Source organism: Balaenoptera acutorostrata, chromosome X (genome assembly GCF_949987535.1).
Source record: "Balaenoptera acutorostrata chromosome X, mBalAcu1.1, whole genome shotgun sequence".
In the NCBI taxonomy this organism is placed as follows: Eukaryota; Metazoa; Chordata; class Mammalia; order Artiodactyla; family Balaenopteridae; genus Balaenoptera; species Balaenoptera acutorostrata.
Genome location: NC_080085.1, coordinates 39,855,154 through 39,872,492, shown reverse-complemented (window position 1 = coordinate 39,872,492; position 17,339 = coordinate 39,855,154). Strand labels below are relative to the sequence as shown.

Here is a 17,339-nt window from a genome sequence, read left to right as displayed (position 1 = left end):
ATTCCTGCAGCACAATAGAGATTTCCTACATGACACAGTTCTTTCTCTGCTACCACTAGATTGCTGGTCTAGTATAGATTAAAGTAGATCAGGTTATTTCATCACAGCATTTGAAACTTTAAAATTCCACATCTTGAGCTTTCTTACATTAAAGGAAACCTATACATTAGATAGTAAAGACAATAAAAGGTGATTATCTTTCGCTTGTATATAAAGAAATTTTGGATTATTATGGTTCTTTTTGCAACTATATTTACACTTCATACTAAATCAAGATATTTATGGCAACGATCTTTTAACCCAAAATTTAAATATTATAAATTAGTATGTGGAATATGTGTGTAATTAGTTTTCAAAGTCTCTCATATGTAAATGTTTTTGGTGGTTTTTTCTCTCTTTATCTTACTGGGCTGGGGGGAATAACACCAAATGTATGTATAATTTATGTGTTTAACCATAATAATTTTCCAATTTTTAATGGAAAAAATATCAGGTTCTTAAGTAATGGAGTATTTTTTTAAGACACAGTAAGACAAATAATTAAATTTAAATCAATGAAAACAATTCCAAGGATACCCTTTAACACAAGATAATTAAATGAACAGTTTCTAGGATCTTAAGGAAAGGAACATTTCCACTATGTGAGTTCTTTGAATTCTAGGAAACAAAATCTGAAGCTGCTGTTTAAATTTTATAAAATTCCTTTATAGGAAAAGTTGTCAATGTAGTTTTAAAAAGAATTTATATCATGACGATATAGCAAAGAGTAATACGTTCAAGCTTGTGTTATTAACTACCTATAAGGGTACTCAATTATAGAATTCCTTCCACTTCTAAAACCATTTATAGTAGAATAATTTTTCTTTTAATACAGATCTTTCACATGAACAAGTATTTACACATCAATTGTTTAATGAACCCAGTAAACAACTCAACTTTCTACCCCCTAAATTCAAGACTATTACTACTACATGAAGTGGTTTCAAGGCATCTTTCTTAAAGTATTCCCAATAACACAAAATAATAGGTTTGTAATCAAATCATTTTAAATGAATTTTCTGCTGAATGGTTAAGTGAAAACTGGTTACATGTGTTAGGATATCCAGCTTAGTAAGCTGCCCTTTACAATTACTATTTTTGAATAATTATGTTTAAAGAAAATTCAGTTTGGAAACCTACTTTTCACAGAAGTCATTCAGAACACCCCAGTAACCTTCAGGAACAACAAACCATTCACAGTCACCTGGACCAATATTTATGTTAACTGAACAGAAATTGTTATTTTCTTGATGACCTGAAATGTGAAAAGAAAAAAGTAATCAGCAGACAATAAATTCTATAGAAAAATGTGTCTTTAGAAATGAAACCTTGGAAATGTTCAACAGAGAATGCTCCAGTGCTATTCAATTGTTTATCTGTATAGCATTTTTGTGTCAAGTCTAGTTTTAGAAAGCTGAGTTTGGTCAACTCCTAACTTATTCAGTAGGAGCTTCTGTGGAAGACAACCTAAATCATGGTTAAAAGCTTAGGTTTTGAAGCCAGGCTCCTTTGCTTAGTCATTATGTGAACCTGGGCAAGTTTCTAAACCTCTGACTCAGTTTCCTGTAAGATTTGATGATAATGATTCTGGTAAGTCAATGGGTTGTTCTGAGGATCAATGAAGTAAGGACTGCTTCTAATAGTGCCTAATACATGGTATATAATAAATATTAGCTATTATTGATATTGTTACCACTTCTTCCTTGTGAACTAATCCCCATTTCTCACAAGTAGTATTAGGACATCAGTAAAGAGGCAGGAAGTCTAATTTTCAAAATGTTGCTGCAGGAGTGGTATCAACAAAGATGGCAGAGCAGGGAACTCTGGGGGAACTTGCCAGAAACACCAAAAAAAAAAAAAAAAAATCTAGTGAAAACTGTCAGAAGCAACCTTACCAGAAATCTGGACAATAAGTCAAAGGTTTACAGTAACCAAGCAACTGACAAAAAGAAAAGGTGACTTAAACACAGTAGGAGTTCTTTATGTAACCTACCTTATCTCTACCTCCACCACTGGTGTGGCAGTGGACTTAAAAGAGTAGTTTGTATGGCTAGTGTGAGTGTCCCTGGTTCTGGAGGGAGCAGAGTAATCTTGTTCCCAAAGAACTGTGTTCCTCTGTTTTGTCTACACTGCAGTTTCCCCAAAAGACTGACAGAAGGGATTTCTCTTTGTTTCACCTCCCTCAGTACTCTATCAGGGCAAGCATTTCAATGGAGGAGGAGCCCCCCCAAAACACTGTAAGACTAAAGAACAAGCTGATACCACCAAGGACAAAACCAAAAACAAAACAAACAAAATAACCAGTTGGGGCAAACAACAGACATGCCAAAGGCTTGGAAGGAAAAGCTGGGGAGTGAGATTTTAGGGGAATAAAGGCTTTGAAAAGTTCCTGTGTATACTGTAGAATTTAGAAGCCAAACGCATACGCAGGGCAAGAGGTATGCCCAGAAAAAAACCTAAGAAGACCATAAACTAACCTCTCGCTGACCTTTAGGCTCAGTGCAAGCAAGGAAGTAAAAGCTAAAGTAGAGTTGTAAGCAGCATGGCTAAGTGTAAAAGTGACTCAAAATGGAGGCAATCGGGACTTCCCTGGTCCAGTGGGTAAGACTCTGCACTCCCAATGCAGGGGCCCCGGGTTCAATCCCTGGTCCAGGAACTAGATCCCACGTGCATATGCTGCAACTAAGAGTTTGCATGCCGCAACTAAGAAGCCCGTGTGCCACAACTATGAAGCCGCATGCCGCAACTAAAAGATCCCGTGTGCCGCAATGAAGACCTGGCGCAGCCAAAGTAAAATAAATAAATAATTTTTTTTAAAAAATGGAGGCAATCTGCAAAGACCTAGAGAATTCTTTTTTCTTTTTCCCACTCTTCTTTCCTTTTTTGGCCACCAGGCATTTAAAGAAATCCCTGTCATATCACTGCTGAGATAATTAATAGAAAGGAGACTTCAGTGCCCACACACAAGGAATACAGTCTTTGCAAAAATAGTGTGAATACTATATATAAAATAGATAACTAACAAGGATAACTAGTAACTACTGTATAACTCTACTCAATACTCTGTAATGGCCTATATGAGAAAACAATCTAAAAAAGAGCGGATATACGTATATGTATAACAGAAAAAAAAAGTGTGGAAAGTCACTAAACGAATAGATGACTATGGCCCACAACAAGCAACAACAACAAATCTTAGAAAGAGAGGAGAATCTGATTTCTGTAACTGCTGCATCGTAATATTCAAAATGTCAAAACACTAGCAGAGCACTATGCTAAATGTACAAAGACTTCAGAGACTACATCCTACAGAGAATATACTCAAATACTCAAAGTCAGTTTTCAACAAAAAATCACGAGGCATGTAAAGAAACAAGAAAGTATTGTTCAGTCACCGAAAGAAAAGGAAAAAAAAAAGAAAGAAATTAACAAAAGCTATTCCTGAAAAGGCACAGACACTGGACTTACTAGGCAAACACTTTATATCAACTATCTTAAAATATGCTTAAAGAGCTAAAGAAAACCATGTAAAAGAACAAAAGGAGGGATTTCCCTGGTGGTGCAGTGGTTAAGAATCCGCCTGCCAATGCAGGGGACACGGGATCGAGCTCTGGTCCGGGAAGATCCCACGTGCCGCGGAGCAACTAAGCCCATGCATCACAACTACTGAAGCCTGCGTGCCTAGAGCCCGTGCTCTGCAGCAAGAGAAGCCACCGCAATGAGAAGCCCGCACACCACAACAAAGAGTAGCCCCCACTCACCACAACTAGAGAAAGCCCGCACACAGCAATGGAGACCCAACGCAGCCAAAAAAGTAAGTTGGAAAAAAAAAAAACAAAAAACCAAAAGGAAACAAGGAGAATGATGTCTCAACAAACAGATTATCAGTGAAGAGACAGAAATCATAGTAAGGAAGGAAATAAAAGTTGAAGCTGGAAAATATAGTAAATGAAATGAATTCACTAGTGGGCTTCTCAACAGCAGATGTGAACAGGCTAAAGAAAGAATCAGCAAACTTATAGATAGGTCAAATGAAACTATACATTCTGGGGAGAAGAAAGCAAACAATGAAAAAAAATTCACAGACCCTAAGAGACCTGTATGACACCATCAAATATGCTAACACATGCATTGTGGGAGTCCCAGAAGAAGAAGAGAAAAGGGCAGTAAGAATATTTGAAGAAATGATGGTCAAAAACTTCCCAAATTTGACAAACGACATGAATCTACATATCCAAGAAGCTCAAGGAACTCTAGGAAAGATAAACTCAAAAAGATCCACACTAAGACACATTAATAATCAAGCTGTAGAAAGGCAAAGAAAATCTAGAAAGAAGAAAAGGAGAAGTGACTGTCACATACATGGATCATCAATAAAATAGCTTGTTTCATATCAGAAACCATGGAGGCCAGAAAGCAATGGCTTAACACATTTAAACTGCTGAAAGGAAAAAAAAAATTAACCAAGAATCTGGCAAAACTATTCTTCAAAAATAAAAGAGAATCTAGTCAATCTGCTCTGTAAGAAATGCTAGAGTTTTTCAGGTTGAAATGAAAGAATATAAGACAGTAACAGAAAGCCCTATGAAGAGATAAAGGACCACAGTAAAGATAACTACGTAAGCTGAAGACTCACACTCCAATTTTGAAACTTACCTCAAAGGTAGGGTAATCAAACCTGTGTGGTATTGGCATAAAGACAGAGATATAGATCAGTGGAACAACATCAAGATTCCAGAAATAAACCCATACATCTATGGTCAACTGATTTTCAACAAGGGTGTCAAGATCATTTAACAGAGGAAAAAATAGTCTTTCCAACAAATGGTGCTGGGACAACAGGATAGCTATATGTAAAAGAATACTGTTGGGACCCTTAGCTCATACCATACCCAAAAATCTAACTCAAAATGAATCAAAGATCTAAATATAAGAGCTAGAACTATAAAAATCTAAGAAGAAAACATAGAGGAAAATCTTTACAACTCTGGATTTGGCAATGGTTTCTTAGATATGACACCGAAAGCATAAGCAACCAAAGGAAAAATGAATAGATTGAACTTCATCAAAATTTAAAACTTTAGTGCATCAAAGGACGCAATCAAGAGAGTGAAATGATAACCTACAAAATGGGAGCAAATACTGCAAATCATGTATCTGATAAAGAATTAATATCCAGAATATATAAGAACTCTTGCAACTCAACAACAAAAGGACAAACAACTCAATTAAAAAATGAAGAAAGAACTTGACAGTCATTTCCCCCAGAGTAGATATACAAATGGACAACAAGCACATGAAAATCAAAACCATAATGGAAAAACATGTCATATCCGCTAGGTCAACCATAGTAAGAAAAAAAATCAATGCAGGTGAGGATGTGGAAAAATTGGAACCTTTGCACATTGCTGTCAGGAATGTAAAATGCTGCAGCTGCTGTAGAAAGCAGTTTGGAAGTCCTCAAAAAGTTAAACACAGAATTGCTATATGACCCAGCAATTCTAATTCTAGGTATATAACCAAAAGAAGTGGAAACAGGCATTCAAACAGAATCTTGTACATGAATGTTTATAGAAACACTGTAGTCACAACAGCTAAAAAGTGGAAGCATCCCAAATGCTCCTCAAGTGATGAATGGATAAAAAATGTTCTATATCCATACGATGGAATATTATTCGGCCATAAGAAGAAATGAACCATTGATACAATATGGATGAACCTCAAAAACATGCTAAGTGAAAGAAGCCAGACACAAAAGGCAACATACTGTATGATTCCATTCATATGAAACATCCAGAACAGGTAACTCTATACAGCCAGAAAGCAGACTAGGGGTTGCGAGGGGCTGAGAGGAAGGGCGGAAATGGGATGACTACTTAATGGGTATGGGGTTTCCTTTTGGGCTGATGAAAATGTCTTGGAACTACACAGAGGTGATGGCTACACGGCACAGTGAATGTACTAAATGTGACTGAACTGCACACTTCAAAGGGGTTACTTTTGTTATGTGACTTTTACCTCAATAAAGAAAAATGTAGTTGCTCTTGCCATACCGTCTGTGCACACCACACCCTGACTCTTCTATGTATCACAGTATAATGTGAAGACAGTACTCTTAATACTTACAACTGTCTCTTACCACAGGTAGATGGCTGGAATTGTCCATGGCATGGACTCTAAATAAAATTTACCTCTAATTAAAATTAGAGATGTTGGGACCCCATCATCTTACTAAAAACCTTTCAGGATAGAGCCTGAGAGCATCTCTAGTTTAGAACATAGACTGATCATAAAGTCCATTAAAGCAGGTAACATACCTATCTAGGTAACTCCAGGAACGAAGTGTTTGCCCCATGAAAAAGTACTCAAAATAATTTTTAAAAACTGAACGGAACTAATTAACATTTCTTCTAATACCAAGTTGTCTAATACAGTAACCACCTGAAATATGGTAATGTGAACTGAGATGTGCAGCAACTGCAAAGTACATACTGGATTTCAAAGACAATATAAAAAGGGAGGGAAGTCCCAATAATTTTTATACTGATTACACGTTAAAATGATAATATTTAGATATATCTGGGTTAAAATTAATTTCACCTATTTCTTTTTACATTAATGTTACTATAAAATTTTAAGTCATATATGTGACTTGCATTATATTTCTATTGGACAGCACTACCCTAAGGGAATTCTTTAGAGAATTCTTTAACATTCCATAGGACACTTCTGAAAAACTAATACCCTGTATATAAACCAACCAAAAAAACCCCAACAGTCTAGACACAAGTGACAAAGTGATCTATCAAGTTTGCTTTCCCCTTGATCTGTAATGAAAAACTGCATTCTTTGATGTGGGGATAATACTATTTGCATAAAATAATTCAAATTGATGAGAGAAAATTTCGGTTGAAATGAATCTTAATAGAACCAGTCCAATACTACATGCATAAGAAAAATGAACTCTAGAGAGTTCGAATAACTTGCTTAGCATTTACATTGGAATCTAAATGACAGAGCGGGGAGTAGATAGGTCTTCTGCCATTTATTCCAGAACTGTTTCCACTTTATCCAATTATGGATAAAATATCACAAAATTAGGCTTCCAATGGCCTGAGGACAAAAACTACAGCCTAATCCTGGCTGTACATTAGAATCCTCTGGAGAACTTTTTTTTTTTTTTTTTTAAATATATGGATGCCTGGATCCCAATCTCCAGCTATTAGTCAACTATATATTTTTTAAAACTTTACCAGAAGATTCTAATGAGCAGCCAGAACTGGGAACCACTGAGGTACGTTACCCAGACGCAAGCACGGGCCTATTCTGAAACAATTTTTTAGCTACAATTAAATAAGCAGGTAATAAAGAAGGAAGCAATCTGGTCTTCAAACCATGGCTACTTCAAGTAGCAAACAAGCACATGAGGGTGATATGCTGCCTGCAGGCACTGATACAACTGAACTCGTTATTACCAACACCCATCCTAATTGTTAAATATTTTGAACATCACCCTGTGAAATTTCATGTCAATTAAAGGGAGCACAAAAAAGATGATACATTAGTATCGGACAGAATTTTAAGTCTAAAACCAATGTAACTTCATTTTACAAATGGAGAAAAGAAAAAAAAAGACCCAGAGAAGAAATGTGACTTGCCAAAGTGACAAGCCTAGTTAGTGGTAAAGTCTGGACTAGAGAGATACTATGGTGAGTCTAGTAATGTCTCCACATCAAGTGTCGCTATAAACTGTACATTGCAACCCAATAAGACGATTGCAACCTACACCTTTTTAAAATGAAATAGAATGGAATAGATTAGAAAATGTATTGTTCTATGAAACTGTTTTTGTATACATACATGTGCACTAAGTCATAATATAAAATATATTTCTTATTGTGATTGTGGTAAAAGTAAGTTTAGAAAAAACCGTCACACTGCAGTAGATGGGATCAAAAATAGTCTTTAAGTCACAGGGACTTATTTTCCCAGGAGTGCTCCAATGACCGTGTTTCCAGATTACATTGCTATTGTTTCAGGGATATTATATTTCAAAAAAGATACTACCAAGTGGAAAAATCTTAATAATCTGAGCTCAGTTAAAGAGTCAAATCTTGTAATAGAAATAAGCCTTTCAGTTTCATTCATTATACATGGAAAGAATCCAGTTCTCTTTTTCATGTTTCGCATTTTGATCAATTTGTGTGTCAACATGTTAGTTCATAAAAGTTACCTGGTGTTCTACTTCCTGGAACTTTCATGTATAGCTGAACTGTGTTCATACCCAGTATGGTATGACCAACGTGGCTTAGAAGATTTCCTGCTGATACGACACGCACAAAAGCAGGAAGTTTAGTCAGCTCATGTAGCTGCAACTTCCACCTGCAATAAAATATCAGATCAAGATTGAAACCCTGCTATAAATATTTGTAGAAGTTAACCATTTCTTCAAAAACCTTGTGTTCCAATCAGAAAAACAATCAAATCTGTAAATATTTTACTTTTGCATAGGAAACCGTGGAATGCTTAGATTTTTAAATTTTGCAAAGAAAACTTCCTAACAAAAAGAAGCATAAAAATTAAGTAAATAAAAGAAAAAAACTGACTTCCCTATTTTTATAATTGTTGTATAATTCTATTTTATAAATATATTTTATATAATTATAAATATAATTTTATGATTGTATAACTACATATAGAAGGGTCTTGAGGAAAATTTGTACAAGAGTTTTAAGTCAAAGAAAATAATCACAAAACCTAGCAAAAATAATCTGGCTACAACTTGTATATCAACTTAGAAAAATGACAACGAACAGAACAGAAGAGGAAGTTGTAGACAATTCTCAGTCTTGCTAATAGGAAACCTCTTTGCATCAGTTCACAGAAACACTACTATGAAGACTTACTTTTTGTCATCAGACAGGTCAATGTTGGTCCCAAACTTTATGGTTTTAAAGGGTCCTTTCCTTCTCCTCCCAGAACTTAAAAAGAGAGATAATATTAGAAACATGCCTTTTAAACAGAAATACTAAGTGGACATTACAAACAACTTACTTATCTGAAGACGTAGATTCATTATCTGAGTGGTCTTTATGGTGACTTCTTTTCTCATTTTCTTCCTATAGGTTAAGTAAAAAGCAGTCCAGCTTAGTATGTATTCTACAACCAGATATCCTTTCCATCATACAATTGAAAAGTTTACATATAGATCAGTGGTGTTATCTACAGACCTCTTTCACATGAAAATTTCTTCAAAGACCACATTAAATAGAAAGCCAAGAAAAGTCAAAGCTCACTGGCATGGTATCCAACCTCCTCCATCGGCCACAAAGTTATCCTGAGTTCTTCCTTATTAATATTCTTCTATAAGGGGAAAAACTAGAGCTTCTCATTCTCGGCCCATTTTCAAGAGAGGAAATTTAAGGAAAGTTGAGAGGCCTAAGAAGTGTCAATCTTGATTATAAATTTCCTAAACTAACAGACGTGCGTGCGTGTGTATGTAGCTATATATGTATGGAATACATAAGGAAGGGGGGAGGGTAAGATGTTCTCTATTCTTTATTACAGACAAATGGAAGAAGTTCTTCCTGGGTTAAATCTTTTTTTTCCCCCACAATGAATGATAAACATTTACAACATTATTAAGTAAATTAAGTGTTGGATAAATATAGGTGCTCTTCAATGAAAATATTACTATTATTTATGATTTCTGTGTCACAGACATGGCATCTCTTAATACTGTCCTACGATTTCTGAGTTAACTATACTTAGTGACATTTTGGCCTCCCTCCTTCTAAATGTGTATGTTTTTTAAACATTTGTCAAATTTTCTGCACATAATGGTCCATACCTCCAAGGCACACAAGAAATCACTGTTTCTTTGATTATGGATCCCTTTCCATTTAAGTACTGTGTCTCTCATCGTCTTCTTCCAAATACTCCTTTGATGATCTCTGAATCCTGCTTACTATCTATCCTTTTCTGACCGTAATACTACCACAGAGTTGAAGTATCTCAAAAGTTTGAACCAGAGAGATTTATATGGACAACAAATTCACTGCAAGTCGTGAAAGTTGCAGGATAGCTTTTATTAAATGAATTTCTCTACAGGATATGGGGAGTGGTAGTAAGAAAGGAACACAAATATAAGATTAGCAGGTACAAATGTTGCCTTGATTGAAAATGTGAACTCGGGGCAAAATTTTAAACAGAGATAAGCAAATCTAATGAACTACAAATTAAAGACTTGCAGGCACATATTAAATTTCAGCTGTGGGATATGTACAGAACAACTTAGTACAGATAAGTGTTTGAGTAATACATTTAATAAACTCACTTTTATGGATGTTTTATGTTCACTTCGTAGGAGAATTCAAAGTTCTCATTTCATTGCTAAAGGATTTTAATAATGCCTCATTGCTGAAAGTCCTATGAGCCTTTTAATAATAATCCTGATTATTTTTCAAAGTTTTATTCTTTTATTTTCTGTATATTTTGAAATAATTTATGCCTCTCCTGGAGTTTTCTCTTTCAAACCGAGATGGGTAATGCTTCCTGGGGGAGTTATGTATCAGATAATACTAACCTGGTAGATTTAATGGGAAGGAATAAGACAAGGGACTCTGCAAGCATAAAGGAAACTTAAGATTTAGTTTATCCTCTAATATCAGTGGTTCCCAATCAGGGATAATTTTGCCCTGCAGGGGACATTTGGCATGTCTGGACACATTTTTGATTGTCATAACTGGGATAGGGGTTAAGGGGTGTGCTATGGACATCTAGTAGGGAGAGGCCAGGGATGCTACTAAATATTCTACAATACACAGGACAGCTCCCCACAACAAAGAATTACCCAACCCAAAATGTGAATAACGCCAAGGTTAAGAAACCCTTCTCTAAACAGAAATATCCCAGAAATGAGGGAGACATCTCACTAGACAGTAACAATATTTATCAACCCATAGGTTTGCTTAGACTTAGTAGTAAGAGTAAACCGGATAGCACTTATAAAGTATGTTATAAAAATAATAATAATAAACTATTTTACGTAACATAAAATGAGATGTTTACAAAAGTAAAGTGCCCTTTCAAAGTAAACTATAAAATAATAAAACAAACGATCTCCAAAATAAAATAATCTTCAGGAAATAAATACTTACTCTCAATGATTCCTGGAAAGAGGAGGCCTGGTACTGTGCATATTTAGCAATTGTAGTATGAGATTGATTACTTTCACAGTGCCAGATTTTCTTCGTTCCAGTGGGATCCCAGTTTTCATCTGCTGGCTGCAACAACTGTGTCCTCACTTCCACCATGTGTTCATTGTTAGCTTCTACCAAAGTTTTGGTAGAGAAAAGTCCCAGGTCTTCATAAATAAATAAATGTAGTTAATAAATAAAAATTATATTTGGAATAATATTTTATTTTTTTAACGTCTTTATTGGAGTATAATTGCTTTACAGTGTTACTTTCTGCTGTATAACAAAGTGAATCAGCTATATGCATACATATATCCCCATATCCCCTTCCTCTTGCGTCTCCCTCCCACCCTCATATATACACTACCAAATGTAAAATAGAGAGCTAGTGGAATAATATTTTTAAAGTGTTTTTTTTTTTTTTAAAAAAAGAAAAAAAAGGAAAATGTTTCATGGTGTTCTATCCAATCCCCCTAAAAACTAACCAGGGCCTCTGCACACCCTGAGCTTTGTGCCAGATTTGCACAACCATATGCTGAAGCCCTGGACCTAATCGTCATGCCATCAACAGAGGGAGAATAATCAAGGGGCCAGGGGCTAAAGATTCACTTGTTTATTCAATCTCTGCAGGTGACAGGAACCACTTAGGGGGCTACAGTACTTAATTAGTAATATCAAATTTTCCCTATATTTTATCTTAAAAATTTCTTCTATTAGTCAACCTAAATCATAATTATAATTATATAATTGGATGAAAATAAAAGCTAAATTAAAACACCACCAGTTAATTTAACCATTATCATCGTATCTTCACGTTATGGATTAAAGAAGTAATAAGTACTCTCTCTCTCACACACATATTAAAATGAAAATGTGAAAAACTACAAAAGAATAGAAAAAAGTTTCTACCAGTGCTTTAGAAGTTAATAGACAGTAAAGGAAATATATACACTTTTCCTTTTTCTTATTTAAAGCTTACCCAACTTAAGAGCTCCAGCAAGGCCACGTATTACTGTAACAGGGTTGTTTGGATTTGTACAAAATTGGTGTAATGGAGGAAAGAAAGCATCACGTTTATTTTCCAACTGTAAAATTAAAACGTATTGTTAGATCTCCATAAAGCAGACCTTTTAGAAAATATTATGCCAAATTTATATTCATTATTTACTGCAATTTAAATAAATAATACATCCTATCTGTCATTATTCCTATTTTATGTTTTATAGCATTTTATCACTATGTCTTTTGACTCTAATTGTAATTAGTAACCACATACATTTCTCTTGTCCATTATATCTTGAACAAAATACGTGGGAGAGATACAGAAGAAAGTCCTATCACATGCTACAATGTGGATGAATCTTGAAGACACTTTAAGTGAAAATAAACCAGTTACAAAAAGAAAAATTGTGTATAATTTCACTTATATGAGGTATCTAAAGTAGTCAAATTCATAGAAACAGAAAGTAAAGTGGTGGTTACCAGGGGCTGGGGAGACCAGGGGAAGAGGGAGTTGTTTTTTAATGTGTATAGAATTTCAGATTTGCCAGATGAAAATGTTCTGGAGAGCTGTTTTGAAACAATTAGAATATACTTAACACTATGGAACTGTACACTTAAAAATGGTGAAGATAAATTTTATGTCATGTGGTTTTTCTCTTATCACAAAAGAGAGGAAAAAAAAAATCAGCATTTAAAATATTACCAAAATGAAAGCAGGCTGAAGAAGACAACCCGTGAAAGATAAATAATAATTCTGCATTTTCCCCCCCTCAGACCTCAGTATAAAAGTTTTATTACACGTGTATCCCAGTGCTTCCCTTACATACTAAAGGATTAATATGATAACAGTTGGCTCCTAGAGGGTGAAAACAGGGTCAAATCTCCAAAAACACTCAATAGTTTAAAATTTCTTCATTTGGGGTAGAAGAGGGAAGATGGAAGGAAATGGTGTAGGAGGACCTATTTCGGAGAAACATAATTAAGAGTTGCTTTGATTGAACTCTTATCAACTTCCTATACCACATGTCTAAATGTCCATTAAGTAAAACTAATCCCCAGTTTTAAATAATCTATTAAGCTTTTTAATGACATATTTATTATCACATTTTATGTTCTCGAACACTTTTTTTTGAAGGTAAATTTTTTTTTTTTGGTAGATGTATAAAACAGAATGAATGTTAAGGTCCTTACAACTAGTAGAATGCAGATTTAAAACATAGCTTACTCAAAAAGAAGTTACACTTTTAGGTAGTTTTTGCCTAAATCTGCTCAAAATTGGATGCAGTAAAAAGTATTTCTCACTACTATAATGTAATTGCAGTTAATAGCTGAGAAGGCATGTTTTAAATGCTATTACAAAATCTTTTTGAATACATCACTTTTTTCCCCGAAACATCCAAGCTGCTGCCAATATTTCTAATGTTTCCTAAAGGGCATCCATATTGATTTAAAGCAAGATCTTATGAAAGACAGGTAGGTGCAAACACTGGTTTGATTTACTTCTAGTCAGTCAATTCAGACTCACATAAATACTAGGTGTAGGTGGATTCAACTTGTCCTTTGGCAAGGGAGGGTATGGTGAAGATGGTGGTCTTGGAGGCGGACATTTATCCAATAAAATGCTACTGTTAGATAAGCCATTTTTACCTAGATTCCTTAAAAAAAGAAGAAGGGAGAATAAATCAGCTGTACATTTATTTAGAAAACAGAAAAAAAAATCCTGAATTAAGTCCTAATTAAATTACTGGGTAGTTGCACAAATCCATGAGATTTGGATCCACCAGGAAAAAACTGAGAACAATTATTCATTTTAGTAATTACTTAGCTTGATTCCTATATCTCCCACTGAAGAAAAGTAATAGAAAAGATACTACAACACACGAATTATTGATGACATTTCCTTATTTTGCTGGTAATTTTCCAATATATTTTCTTTACCTGAAGAACAAACACAAACTCCAATTTCCTCTCCACCACCTTCCACCATCAGATTCTTTCCATTAAATGTTAAAACAATAACTTGACCAAAAAAGGTCTAGGTAATAGTAAAAATAGAATATATCTCCCTTTCTATGTCTCATCTCAGTAACTATAACCAGAATATCTTAGTGACAATTCTCAAACCTGGAAAGACCTTTTCCTTTCTTTTCTCAAATGTTGGAAAGAATTTTCCATGTAACTCCTTGGCAAAATTCAGCAAGACTCCAACCTACTAAATTTTACAGCTAATTATACCAATTTTTAAAATGAGGCATATAGTTGCTATCCATTATCTGACACTCTATATAATTATTACTTACTAGTATTTGGTGTTTCTTTTTCTTTAATGAAGGCATCATGTTTGTTAAATTATAGATTATTAAAATATGGTAGAATTATTCCCAAACTGCAATTCTTTTAGTGTAAGAAAGAAAAAGAAAGATATTTCCAATTTCCTAAAGTTTCTACCTAACTCAGAAAATCAGCGAGATATAATTTTGAGCTTTCAAATCATTCCAGAGTAACTAACCTACCTCACCCAATTATTACAAGTTCAAAACTAATCATTACATTAAACTATCAAATGCTCTTAATGTATTAAAATTTCAGATAAGAATTTGAAGTTCAACTAACATTTAAGGTTAAAGGTTAAATAAATGAATATTCTACTCATTACCAGCTTTCAATATATCTCTCCACAAAGTAGGAGTGCCCTGTACATTTAAAGATAGACATGACATCTAACCTCTTAAATTTAGGTATAAAATTGGTATTAATTTATAAACGCCACGGCAGTAGAAAATACTTGGCTGGGACTAGTAAAGAAAATTCAAATATTATCATTAAACCAATGCCAAGATAAAACATTCAGTTACAATTTCCACATAAATAATTAAGTTTTCATGCTGAACTGTGTGTGTATCTACCACTCTTCAACTTTAGAATTTAAACAAAATATGACTCCAAATACATAAAATCTGTTTGCCAGAGCAGGAGATGGATGTACTGTACAGCACTAATTAATATTTTAAGGAATTGGACCAAGTATTTTAAGGATATGGACCGAGTATTAAAACTGTACCATAAAGGAGCATCTCATGCTAGTTAAACGTGACACAAAAATTTAAGCTTCTACAACATTCTGGACATTGAGAAATGAGGCTAGAAAAAAGGGTTTGATTGATTAGCAGAATTCTGCTTCTGTCATTTCTACAATTCTGTAACAATTAAAAGAAAAAAAGCAAATGGGAAAGTAAATAAAACAAAGAAAGCTGTAGCTGCCTTTATTTTAAAATAGAAAAAAAAAAGTGAGGCATGACTAAGGGAGCTGAAATTGACTCAGCCACTGAATGTTGCAATTACAATTTTTAAACAAAAAAGAAGCCCAAGTATTGTAACCACCTTCTGATGTATAGCATCGACCACAAAGATGAACCCAACAAAAAGTCAGATTAAAAATAACGAACACTTTAAAGACTAACCACATATGTGAAAATAAGAGGGTAGTGAGGATGCACTATGCAATCAAACTGTATCTAGCAGTTTCTTACTGTATTTCAAACATTGATTCCCTGCCTACTGAGGTCAAGTCTGGAACAAATAGGAATTTCCCTTAAGGAACTGATGTAGGTAGCAGTCTATATAGTGACTATAACCTTTTTCCACTGAAAATGCTAATGCAAAGACAGAGATGTGGATAACAGGAACAGACTTTATCTTCTGAACATGTAAATGCCCAACACTTTATAATACTTCAAGCCAAATAATGAAACTTTAATACAACAATCCAAAGTGGAGAAAGGCATTAAAGTTAAAGAAGCAGGTGCTGGAAAGGATTTAGACATTATCCCATTTTAAATCCTTTTCTCCCATCTTGAAACTCTTTCCCTGAGCAAAGTAGAGTAAGAAGAAATTAGTCATTGCCCAATTATTTTAAATTTTGGCTTAAACTTAATTTCAAATTCACCCTCATCATTTGGTAGAGAAATGAAACCGTGCTCTGTAGATAAACTGACCTACACTTTAATTATCTTTCGTTATGAAGTTCCTACACCAGAAACATCAAGTCTCTTGCACCTACGTCACTTTCCCCTTCTAAGTTCTGGACCCCTGCCCAGCTCAGGACACCATCAACAGAACAGAAATGGCAAACAACATGACACATACCATTTGCCACCTTGACTTTTCTCTAAGCCTCAGGAGATTTTTATCTCCAGTTTATCAGAGCATTTTTTTGTTGTCTCTTCATTAATAAACTGAGGCCTAAATTTACTGAAATAACCCAAGCAACCCCACAGGTCTATAGTATTTTGATGTATCTAGCTACTACAAATTGTCTTTAAGAGTTAAGAGCTGAAAATAGATCTCTAAAAATGTACTTTAAAATTCTGAAGTCAACGTTTATATACACCTCAAAACTGAGATGGAAAAGAGTATAATCTTTAATATATTAAACACCATCACACCTGGTTACCCACAGCCTAAGACTTTATTAATGAAAACTTAAGGTAACTGCTACTGCATACTGTTTATAACTTGTACCTCCATGGAACTCTTTCTGACAATATTCTTCCAGAATCCCTTAGGTCCCATACGGCCCATGATGTTAGTTTTGGACCACTACATTTTCCCCCATTTTCTAGCAACTTTCCTAAGACTACAGAGAATAGAAGAGGGAGGAAGACCCTGCTCCAGCAGAGTGGCAGCAGCACTACCTAGGAAATGGGACAGAGGTCCCAGCAGCTGAGTGGAGAGCAGGTAGAGGGCAGTACAAATTGGCAGCAAGCCAAGGCATTGCATCCAAGGAGAGCTCAGTATAGCATTTGATGTGGATATTAAAACATGCCTATTCTCTTTAGGCCCAGAGTTGAAGTGAGTGATAGTGTAACATCTAGACAAAAGGACTAACATAAAAACCTTATTTTCTAAAGAATTTTATTTTAGAAATTCAGGAATCTCACTGTATGCTTTAGAAGAATTTAGCCTGACTTGGAGATCATCCAGTGTGGTTTTAAGTCACTGACATGAAAAAATCTGGTAAGGCAGTTAAGATTAATTACAGAAGTTATCACGTTGTAGGCCACTGAGGAAAATGCTGCCAGCAATGTGGACCCAATAGGC

At 34.7% G+C, this 17,339-nt stretch overlaps 1 protein-coding gene across 8 annotated transcripts in view; it reads right to left on the bottom strand.

Annotated features, from left to right (window-relative positions):
• KDM6A (lysine demethylase 6A) overlaps nucleotides 1-17,339 on the bottom strand; it is a 208,092-nt gene that overhangs the window by 23,065 nt on the left and 167,688 nt on the right. For all 8 annotated transcript variants that reach the window (XR_009006745.1, XM_057538990.1, XM_057538992.1 and 5 more), the window contains 7 exons: nucleotides 13,765-13,894; nucleotides 12,217-12,322; nucleotides 11,199-11,404; nucleotides 9,094-9,158; nucleotides 8,946-9,020; nucleotides 8,273-8,421; nucleotides 1,180-1,294 (listed from right to left, as the gene is read on the bottom strand). Coding sequence is in view for 7 of the 8 variants with exons in the window: in XM_057538990.1 (XP_057394973.1) it covers nucleotides 1,180-1,294; nucleotides 8,273-8,421; nucleotides 8,946-9,020; nucleotides 9,094-9,158; nucleotides 11,199-11,404; nucleotides 12,217-12,322; nucleotides 13,765-13,894 (846 nt within the window). In the remaining variant the exon portion in view is untranslated. The remainder of the gene's footprint in view (nucleotides 1-1,179; nucleotides 1,295-8,272; nucleotides 8,422-8,945; nucleotides 9,021-9,093; nucleotides 9,159-11,198; nucleotides 11,405-12,216; nucleotides 12,323-13,764; nucleotides 13,895-17,339) is intronic.